Genomic DNA, 11,708 nt, shown 5'->3' with positions numbered 1-11,708 from the left:
ACTCTTAACAGCTGCGATTTTTCATCAAATATATATATATATATATATATATATATATATTTAAAAGTTACATTAATTTACAGAATGATAGGCTTATGATATTATAATTTCCACAACCTTTATTGCTTGCTGGGAATTTGTTCAAACGATGCTTGTTATCCAAGTTATAAGACTCCTAAACACTTCAATACAAAATGAATCAAAATTAGTCGTATTCAATATTTACATCAAATCGTACTAGTTTAATGAAGCTAGGTAATAAATCAAGATAAAAGTATATCGATTGACTATGAATATTTGATCCAGAAAATTTATTCAATTTTTTTATCAGTACCCACTAGTCATTTACTTGATAATATGAAACCATTAAACTCATTCGAAATTATTGTGAGCCATATTTGACGAAAATGAAAAATAAACAAGGTTTTAACCAAAAAAAAAAATGGACAAAAAAAAGGGACTAGCTTTATTTGCATGTTCTTATGAAAAGTAACTTTGATTTAGGTTTTAAGGTAAGATTAAAAAGTTGAATCCATGTCACAAAAATAATAGTATCTTAATTAAAATTGGACCCACCCCATACAGCATGATAGTTCATGCTACAAAAATTGTGGTGTTCCCGCGATTAGTTATTGTAGCACAAAATGAATTAATTAAATTCTGCATCATTATTTAAAAAATGTTAATACCTTTATTAGAGTATTGAACAGTAAATCCTCTCTCCGTCTATCTTTACATATTTAGTATATTAAAAATAGTTATCTAACTTTATTTATTTAATTTGAATATTTAAAAGATAATTATTATCACATTATGTCTATTTTACCTTATTAGTAAAAATTATTTATTTCTCAATATTTATGACCTATAATTAATGAGTAATATAATAAAATTATTCATTTATTTATTGCTTCTTTGACAAATTAAACATGGACACCATGATAAATAAAGATAGACAAGAAGAAAGTAAATATTATGCATAATACATGAATGCATCTTTTAATTTGACCTCACCTATATTTAGGCCTTCAATTTTAAATGTGCACAAAATATGTGCTTACACTTGTATAAAGTCAATTAAACAAAAAAAAAATCATATCTAACATCTTGTGACAACGCGCATCTTACATATATTATGTTATATAAAATATATTTACTTATCCACTTTTATATAATTTAAATTTCTATTTATACACGTCCATAAATTAAAAGAACGTAAATATTAACTGAAGTGAAAGACTCAAATAAAGAAAACGGTTATGTATTACGCCTAAATATTAACTCAGACAACTAGCATACTGTACCCATCCCATGTAGATAAAACCCATTTTTTGATGCAATTTTATGTACTCATAAAAAAACATAACAAAAGGGAAAAAAAACACCAAAAAAGAAGAATAAAAAACATAATTATTTCCATATTCAAAAAAATATTTGAAAAAGGACAGTATATCACATCACCTTCATCTCCATATAGTAGTTCACTCTATATATAAAAATGAATTTCACTATAAATGTCTATCTCGAAAAACTTACTAACATGTCTTAGTCAGCTTTTACTACTCCCTTTTCCCAAAAAGAAAAATTCACTCTTTCCTCTTTCTTCTTCTTCTTCTTCTTCCTTTGTTCTTTCTTGATCCTCATAAACCCCAAAAATGACATCTTCAATTTCAATAATGTTTCTTCAAATATTGTTTACTCTTTTTCTCCCTGCTTTGGTTTTCTCTCTTAACCAAGAAGGTCTCTATTTACACAATGTGAAACTTGGATTTGATGACCCTGATAATGTTCTGTCTAACTGGAATGAACACGATGATACCCCATGTAACTGGTTTGGTGTTTCATGTGACCAGTTAACTATGTCTGTTACATCATTGGATTTGTCTAATGCTAATGTTGCTGGTCCTTTTCCTTCTTTGCTTTGTCGGTTGAAGAAGCTTCGCTACATTTCGTTGTACAACAATGAAGTTAATACTACTTTGCCTGAAGATTTTTCTGGGTGTGAAGTATTGGAGCATCTTGATTTGGCTCAGAATTTCTTGGTGGGTACACTTCCGGCGAGTGTAGCTGAGCTGCCTAACTTGAAATATCTTGACTTATCGGGGAATAATTTTACCGGCGATATTCCGGCGAGTTTTGGTACTTTCCGGCAGCTTGAGGTTCTTGGGTTAGTTGGGAACTTGCTTGACGGGACTATACCAGGTTTTTTAGGGAATGTTACGACGTTAAAGCAGCTGAATCTGTCGTACAACCCGTTTTCTACGGGTCGGATCCCGCCGGAGCTGGGTAATCTGATGAATCTCGAGGTGTTGTGGCTTTCCGACTGTAATTTGATTGGTGAAGTTCCTGATACGTTGGGAAAGTTGAAGAAGATTGTGGATTTGGACCTTGCTGTAAACTACTTGAATGGGCCGATACCAAGTTGGCTCACTGAGTTGACTAGTGCTGAACAAATTGAGCTGTATAACAACTCGTTTACCGGCGAGTTACCGGTGAATGGGTGGTCGAAAATGACGGCGTTGAGGCGAATTGACGTTTCGATGAACGGGGTTACTGGTACGATTCCGAAGGAGTTGTGTGAGTTGCCACTTGAGTCGCTCAATCTTTATGAGAATCAAATGTTTGGTGAATTGCCACAAGGCATTGCAAATTCGCGGAATTTGTATGAGTTGCGCCTTTTTCACAACCGTTTTCATGGGAGTTTGCCTAAAGAGCTTGGAAAGAATTCACCGTTGTTGTGGATTGATGTGTCGGAGAATGAATTTTCTGGTGAAATTCCAGAAAATTTGTGTGGGAATGGGTTCTTGGAGGAGCTTTTGATGATCGGTAACTTACTTTCCGGTGAAATACCGGTGAGTTTGAGTGAATGCAGGAGCTTACTGCGGGTGAGACTGGCTCACAACCAGTTATCTGGTGATGTTCCGGCGGGGTTTTGGGGTTTGCCACACCTTTCCCTGCTTGAGCTCATGGACAATTCACTCACCGGGGATATTGCGAAGACTATAGCTGGTGCGTCAAATTTATCAGCTTTGATTTTGTCCAAGAACAAATTTTCGGGTTCCATTCCTGAGGAGATTGGTTCATTGGAGAATCTTCTTGATTTTGTTGGTAATAATAACCAGTTTTCTGGGCCTTTGCCTGCAAGTTTGGTGATTCTTGGACAATTGGGAAGGCTGGATCTTCACAACAATGAGTTAACTGGTAAGCTTCCAAGTGGGATTCATTCTTTGAAGAAATTGAATGAATTGAACCTGGCAAACAATGATCTTTCTGGAGAAATCCCCAAGGAAATTGGGAGCTTGTCTGTTTTGAATTATCTTGATCTATCAGGGAACCAGTTTTCAGGGAAAATTCCAGCGGAGTTGCAGAATTTGAAGCTCAATCAGCTGAACTTGTCGAACAATGACCTTTCGGGTGATATCCCCCCTGTTTATGCAAAAGAAATGTATAAGAGTAGCTTTTTGGGGAATGCTGGTCTTTGTGGAGACATTGAGGGCTTGTGTGAAGGAACAGCTGAAGGTAAAACTGCTGGTTATGTTTGGTTATTGAGGTTACTCTTCACCCTTGCTGGATTGGTGTTTGTAGTTGGGGTTGTTTGGTTCTACTGGAAGTATAAGAACTTTAAGGAAGCTAAAAGGGCTATTGATAAGTCTAAATGGACTTTGATGTCGTTTCATAAATTGGGTTTCAACGAGTATGAAATCTTGGATGCTCTTGATGAGGACAACTTAATCGGCAGCGGCTCTTCTGGGAAGGTTTACAAGGTTGTTCTGAGCAAGGGTGACACTGTTGCAGTGAAGAAGATATTGAGAACTGTGAAAATAGCAGATGAGAGTAGTGATATCGAGAAAGGTAGCATTCAAGAAGATGGATTTGAAGCTGAGGTTGAGACTTTGGGAAAGATTCGTCACAAGAACATTGTTAAGCTATGGTGTTGTTGTACAACTAGGGATTGCAAACTTCTGGTATATGAGTATATGCCTAATGGAAGCTTGGGTGATTTGCTACACAGCAGCAAAAGTGGCCTTCTAGACTGGCCTATGAGATATAAGATAGCCATGGATGCAGCTGAGGGACTCTCTTACTTGCATCATGACTGTGCTCCACCTATCGTTCACAGAGATGTTAAGTCTAACAACATCTTGCTGGATGGTGATTTTGGAGCTCGAGTTGCTGATTTCGGTGTAGCAAAGGCGGTCGATGCCAATGCTAATGCCAAGGGAATCAAATCCATGTCTGTTATTGCAGGGTCTTGTGGTTACATTGCTCCAGGTTAGTTGACTAATTTTCATTTTGCAGCTTCAGTTTCATGAGTTCGTGTTTGAATTTGTTCATATTGATATCATGTTGAGTTTTACTTGCAAATTTTTATGCCTTTAGTTTCTAGATTCCTGCCTTTCAAAAATGAGATCTAGTATTAGCATAGCAGTGTTGCATCTACTGAGTAGAAGGCTAGATCTATATACTGCAATATTTCCTAGATATTCCACATATGTTTTAAGTAATAAACTTCTAATGAAAAGTGGCTCATGTCTGGTGTACCCTAATACAGTAACAATACATCATTGCTCTTGATCATAGCTTTTGAAAATTTAAGTAGGTTCCATGAGTTTCCACAGCCAAGTTAAACGTTTCTGATGTAATCGTTCTTGAGCATAAAAGACTCTATTAGCACTGTAGAAAAAGCTATTTGTGCTTAGCTTTCCACTTACTATGTTTGAAATCTTAACAGCTAGCCATATTTCGGGTTTCATGTGGTCATTCTTTGTTTTGATTTGCATTGTTGTTTCCTTGGAACTGCTGAGTTGATTGAATTATTCTTTTTCACATTCCAGAATATGCATACACACTGCGGGTGAACGAGAAGAGTGATATATACAGCTTCGGTGTGGTCATCCTAGAGCTTGTGACGGGGAAACGCCCCGTGGATCCTGAGTTCGGGGAAAAGGATCTGGTGAAGTGGGTGTGCAGTACATTGGACCAAAAGGGTGCAGATCATGTAATTGACCCTAAACTCGATTCTTGTTTCAAGGAGGAGATATGCAAGGCCCTAAATATTGGCCTACTCTGCACTAGCCCTCTCCCAATTAACCGACCCTCGATGAGACGGGTCGTTAAAATGTTGCAAGAAGTTGGTGGTGTCAACCAGCACAAAGCTGCCTCAAAGGATGGCAAGTTGACACCTTATTACTATGAAGAAGCATCAGATCAAGGAAGTGTAGCTTAAGGATGGCTCAACAAATTTTGTCACAAAGGAACTTCTATGTTCATCAGCTAACTACTCAATTCTTTGTCCACAAGTTCCCACTAGATGTTTGGTGTTGTGTTTAGGTTAAGGGGGATTGAAAGAATTGAAAGTTTAAATGAAAAAGTGAGAGTGCAAAAGAACATTAGGAAAAGAAAGAGAGTTGGAAGAAGCTTGTTTCTCATTGTATATCTCATCCAACCACCAATATTATTGCAGTAATTACACTACTATCTGGCATTATAAGATCTTAAATGTGCTACCTATACTCTATTCTCTTGACAGTGATCTTTTTCATCACTCTTTTTGAGTCTAATCAAACAAAATATTAAAGTTAGTTGTTGCAACTGAGCTACTGCTTTTAATGGTAGCTTACTAGAGTGTGCACATAAAGAATTTTACCAAAAGAAGGGGAATATTTCATCTTCTTCTAGGCTTAATTCTGAAAGATGTTACTACAATTTTGAAATTTCTTACTGTGTAAGAGAATGTGATACCAATTATTAGGATGTACTAGAGTTTGGTGAGTTATTTATGGCCCTCTTTCTCATTAACTGTAATGGGGTCCCTTAGCTTCTTCATCTCAACCTCAAATTGCAAACAATACATCTGAAACATTTTCACAAAAACTATGGCCAAGGGAAGAGGACAATCCAGTGCATATCCACAAGGACAGTAGTCATTTGTTAGCCAACATGTTAAGACTTGTTGCACGTGTGCTTGTTGTTTTCTTGATTCATTTATGAAAAATGAATAGTTAAGGAGAAAAAAGAGGGAGAGATGTAAAATAGTGGGATTGAGTAAATGTAAAATAAGTTAAAAGTTGGATCAACTTTATCAAATCTGGTGTGCTGTTCCAATAAAACAGCAGATTTACACTTTTCTCTTTACACAATTCATTTTGTCGGCAAAACACTCGCCTAAAGCAGAGACAAAAAGGTCTACATATTAACTGAATGAAAAACTTATAATATATTGGATCATAAATTTTAATCTATATTTTTAAACATTTATCAATAAAACTCTGTTGCGTTTTGAACTTTGATTAGATTATGAAGATTTTATCTACAAAGATCTGTTATGCTAAAAAATTTGCTCAGATTTTAAAAATATAATAATCTTTAAATAAAAGATCAATTTTAAAATACATGTTCAAACATAACTTTAAAAATTCAAATTTTAAATTTAAAGTTTTAGTTTTAAAATATATGACTGGACGAGAGCTTTATTTCTTTTAGTGAAATTATTTGGTGCAAATTCGAATTAGTTGGACAAGTGATTACACATACTATTTTTTGTTTTCCTAACGTTAAATTTGTGGATTTCGATGGTACATCTATACATTTGATGCAAGACACCAACACGTGTAGAATCAAAACCTTAAAGGCTTGAAATTTCTTAAGATTTTCTCCAATAGGTATTTTTCCTTTGTATAAGGGCATGGTGGTTGGAACAACAATTCCTAATATTCATCTTTGGTGAACTTAATTTGTTTCCCATGTGGATGAATAACTAATTTTGTGTATTCTATTCTTCTTTTTTTTTTTTTCTTTGTTTCTTTTTTCCTATCCTTTTTTTTCTAGATAATTACAACCAAGTGGTCGCTATTTGGAACCTCACATCCTTCAAATTAAAAGCATAAAATAATAAACTGAGGTAGGTAAACTTAGGAACTTCATAATAAATAGGAATAATATGGGGTACATTGGTATAAATATACTGGATCAGTCTTATTTTTCACAGGACAGTCACCTAGAATGTGATTGAAATTCTTTGATTGGGTGTTTAGATCATTTACAATTTCTTTTAAATTGTATGTCCTTTCAAATCGAGTTCTTCACTTTTACATATATAAGATTTGAAAAAATATATTTTTTTCTATTCATTTTATAAGCGGTCGCGAGATCTTAATTCCACGATATATTTAAAAGGAAATATCTCTTAAGAAAAATAAATGATAAGAATTGAGGGTAAAGTGGGAAATATGAACTTATAAAATAGTACTTGCTGTTAGGATATACAATTAACCATGCAGTTTGTGTGATAGTATTATATTTTCATCCCATATAAAGATAATTTATTATATTAATAAAATCTTTCTTTGAATAGGTCATTGGGTTAACATGTATGTCCTTTACTTATATAGTAGACAATTTTGTGTATGAAATATTTTAACTCATGCACGGAAGGTTAACATTGTTGGTTCTTATAAGTAATAAATTAACGTTCACAATAAAAAATGAGGTAGGACAAACATCTTGATGATTGTAGCACAAGATTAAATATAATTTGATCTTAATTATGGGAGTGATAATATTCCAACTTCGTGCTAGTGTATTTTGTATGTATTGAACGGACCAATTAGAGATGCTTGTTTATGTTCTGAATTTTAATAAACAACTTCTCTAGTTCATTACATGTACTTATACTCTTAATCTTAATATAATTATCATGATCTATGTGGTTTGGTTTATTGTTTTAATCTATTAAAAGGTGAGACTCTTTTATGAGTCAGAATATTCCTAATAGGTTGGATGATGACAAATTACTTAGTGAAATATTAATTAGTTGATAGAATCATGTCTCGAACTTGAGATAGAAGACACCCCTTTATGATTGTTTATAAGTTTTCACGTGAAAATCCTGCAGGTGGATTTTATATCCGTCATGTGAAATAAGCTAAGCATTATAAATGAAGGATTAAATTAATCAATGACTTAATTTTTCAGAGAATTTAATTTAATTGGTTGGTGTCGGTAATTCTAACATGGGGAGTTAAATAAGATGTAGTGGCAAATTTCGAAATTAAATCGAGGAGTGCAATTACAGATTTATAGTGAAATAATTTGTAATTTATTATGATATGAAAATTCTTTCATCACCGAATAAATATTATAATTGGAAGTCTCACTTAATAAATCTGCGGTCCCTGCTATACCTGATTAACTAATCAATTTTAAAAGAGATAAAAGAACTTACTAGAAGAAGTAATATTATTTACTGGTCTTCTATTAGAAAAATGATATTTTCTGATTTTAAATAAAAGCGTTTTGCTCATTAAGTGACTTTTAAGGTCTGAAAACATTTTGGACAGTGGAATAGGTTGAAAACGTTTTGGACAATTAAAAGGGCAGAAATATTTGTCTCTTGATTTTCCCTTCTTTAAAAAAAAAGAACAAAAATAAATAAGGGTTTTGTTCAGAAGATGATTACTCTCTCCTTGGATTCAAAAGAATTTGTCTACACAAGTTTGATAACAAAAAGATTAGTCAGAAAATAGTAGAAGACTGTAACCCTGAAAGTCAAAGCAGTGAATGAATTGTGTGAAAGTTTCAACGTAAGTTAAATTAATCCCGTAGAATTGTTGTTTCGTTGTGCATGTTCTAACACTTATCCAATAAGTTTGTCTTTGGTGAAGGGCAGGGTGGTTGGAACAAAAATTCCCAATTTATTGTCATTCAATTCAGTGAACTACTACCTTTAGGTGAAGGTAGTTCTCATCTCATTGACACTCCAAACTCTTTAAGAGTTAAGTAGTAGGATAAAAAGAAGAGAAAGAAATAAGACTTGCAGCAAAGTTGATACTCCCTTCGTTTAAAAAAAAAATGACCTATTTTGACTTGACACAAAGTTCAAGAAAATAAAGAAAATTTTTGAATTTTATGGTCTTAAATTAAAGTTATGTCAAATGTACCAAAATGTTCTTTAATCTTATGATCCTAAACATGTCATGTGAAAAGTTGAAATTAAAGTATTGCTAAAAAAGGAAATGAGTCATTCTTTTTGTAATGCACTAAAAAGAAAAGAAGTTATTCTTTTTGAAATAAAGGGAGTAGTAGATTTGGTTATTTAATGCAAAGTTGATAGTAGATTTGGTTGGAAAATAAATTCCAATTCCTTATTATACAATGCACTCCTTTTTCTAGTAGATTGCCCACAACATAAATTCTTAAAGGGTGCCGAACATAAAATGTGGAATATTATGATACTTATATATATACATTTATTTATTTATTCCTTGCAGAAAAAAGAAAAGATTTATCTTGGTGTATAAATTTAAATAGCAACATAAAAAGTGGCTAATTGGATGTATTATGTCTCTCGATAAACTCAAAATAAAAAAAAAGTATTGAAAGTCAATTATGTATTTTTATAAAGAAAAAATGTATCAAAAGTTAATTATGTATATCGACAGATTCAAAATTAAAATTTCAGTAATTATAAAAAATGTGGAAATTTTCCGTAACGTGACCAAAAAAGTTGAAATGACCCGGTTGCTTTGTGGGCTTGTAAAACCTGGGATTCCATCACACTCCGTGTGCACATTGAGAAAAGAAATGAATAGGCCCAAGTCCCATTACGAATAAACTTTCTTGGTGGGCCGAGGGCCCACTCTGTTTCTACATTTGTCAGCACTTACTAGGGCTTTAATACTCCCAATGGCCCATTCTCCATAGTCCGTCCTTTCATTTTCAGCTTTTAAAATTCATCTCAGAGACCACACTCATTTTGGTGCCTCTTTAATTCTTCCTCATTATTGCTTCAACATCCCAACTTCTTTAATACTATCAAACAAGTCAACGCCAAAACTTTCAATGCTTTGCCTTTGATATAGATACATGTGTCATTTAACTTAATTTTAATTTTTATCTACATTCTTCAATTTTCGATATGCACAAGTAGATATTTAAACTTGCATAAAATTGAATTAGTACGCACATGCGTCCTATGTGGCATTTTACGTGGCCAATTCAGGTCCTACATGTATTATGCCACTATGATATATGTGTCTATTTATTCAGTTTTATACAAGTTTAAATGTCTACTTGTGCACAATCAAAGCTGAAGGTTATAATTGTGAACTAAAGTCAAGTTAAAAAACATGCTTATGCTTATGTATTAATGCCTTCGCCTTTTCTTATCCATTCATCATGTGTCAACAATGAAAATTCTTGAGGCTCCATTTAGTGGGAATGTAATACCCTACATTTTCGGGTTAGAATTTAAATTATTTTTTCTACTTATATAGTGCCGACCCAATAGTTTCTTGTTAGAAATAAGGATGAATAACAATGTTTTAGTGTGAAAACGTCTTCGGAGATGAATATGCATCATAAAAATCTCCTAGCTCAAAGTTCAATTAGGCACTTTCTTACCAATTGAGTTTTAATTGATGATTTTCTTGGATCAGCTTCAAACGACCATTACACCTAGAGTATAAGAAGTTATGTGGCCCATTATATATCAAGTTAAAGCCCTTTGAGTCTTCTTTCTAACGCCACCAATTATTCGTCAATCCGAGTCCGAAGTCAAAAGTTATGAGTGTTTTAGTGAGACATTGTCTCAGGTCCGCTTCCGCGCCGCAAACCATGAGATCTGCTTTGGTTCCGTGCTGCAAACCATGAGGTCCGCATTTGGTCAGCACCGCAGATCTTGTGGTCCGCGTTTTTGTGCGTCAAAAGTTGCTCTGTTTTATTCTAGGGCATTGAGGTATTTTACCATTCTTAAACCGTTCCCATTCCTTTTGGGACGAATAAAGGGTCTTAAACACGTTATTTTTACCTTTGTAAAATTCCTAAACATTATTATATAAGCAAGAAAGGAGAAACTACTTAGAGTTTGAGGATTCTACTCTCCAAGGGGTCAAATTTCTCTATGTTCTCGTCATTATCAAGGTATGTGGGACCATCCTAAATCTCATGGACGTAAGTTCAATATCTTAACGAGTTTTAAAAATGCATATGTATGTATCTATAATGTGCTTTAAAAACCGTTTGAAGAGCATTGATCATCATGAACCCATGTTTGATGAAATTATGAAATTTCTAAGGGATTTTTTCTTGAACTTGAGTTATAGTCATATGTACATATGTTATGAGTTTCGAAAAGTGATCTATGAGCATGGTTTACGAAATCCCCCTTGTATGATGAAATTTTATGCTATTGACATGTTGTGAATTGTGAAATGTGTTTGAGAGCATGAACTATAAGCTCCTTTTTCGATCATGAGATTTATTTATGACTAGTGTTGGGGCTGTTTTATGAATGATGATATTCTTGAGTTTTAAATGCCTCTTTACCTATTATGCATGGTGATTTTATATGTTTCTCAAAGAGGTGATTGTTATTCTAAATGCTCTTGTTTCCTAACAAAGAATTGCATGTGTTTTATATAAGAATTGGCCTCCACATGTTAAAGTATTGAAAAGAGAGTGTTTTGCATACGTTTCTTATGTTATTTGAAATATGAACTCTCATATGATGTTTAAATCTTTTGGTGATCATTAACGTGATTTTGAATGAAAGGGCTATGAATTGGATATGATATGATATGGCCTGCAAGTCTAGGTATGACGATATCTACCTTGAAGTGTCCTTAACATTAAAGAAAAGTATGTTTTAAGCATGAAGTATGATTTTTAAGAGGCTAAAAATGGGCTCAAAGAGAGTTAGATGATTATCC

The 11,708-nt window shown here is 33.5% G+C and overlaps 1 protein-coding gene across 1 annotated transcript; it reads left to right on the top strand.

The window, feature by feature from the left end:
• Positions 1–1,489: 1,489 nt before the first annotated feature.
• On the top strand, positions 1,490–5,511 carry LOC107863513 (receptor-like protein kinase HSL1). The gene is made up of 2 exons (XM_016709451.2): positions 1,490–4,272; positions 4,836–5,511. The coding sequence occupies exons 1-2, from the start codon at positions 1,656–1,658 to the stop codon at positions 5,225–5,227; spliced, it is 3,009 nt and encodes a 1,002-aa protein (XP_016564937.2). The 5' UTR covers positions 1,490–1,655; the 3' UTR covers positions 5,228–5,511.
• The last annotated feature ends 6,197 nt before the right edge of the window (positions 5,512–11,708 follow it).

This window comes from Capsicum annuum, chromosome 2 (assembly GCF_002878395.1).
Source record: "Capsicum annuum cultivar UCD-10X-F1 chromosome 2, UCD10Xv1.1, whole genome shotgun sequence".
In the NCBI taxonomy this organism is placed as follows: Eukaryota; Viridiplantae; Streptophyta; class Magnoliopsida; order Solanales; family Solanaceae; genus Capsicum; species Capsicum annuum.
Note: the sequence above shows the minus strand (reverse complement) of the source record. Positions and strands in the feature narration are given on the sequence as shown.

Excerpts from the sequence above, each read along its gene's own strand:
- LOC107863513 (XM_016709451.2), top strand. The coding sequence starts at position 1,656 with ATGACATCTTCAATTTCAATAATGTTTCTTCAAATATTGTTTACTCTT. Across the intron at positions 4,273-4,835 it reads TTGTGGTTACATTGCTCCAG|AATATGCATACACACTGCGG; the intron begins GTTAGTTGACTA and ends TTCACATTCCAG.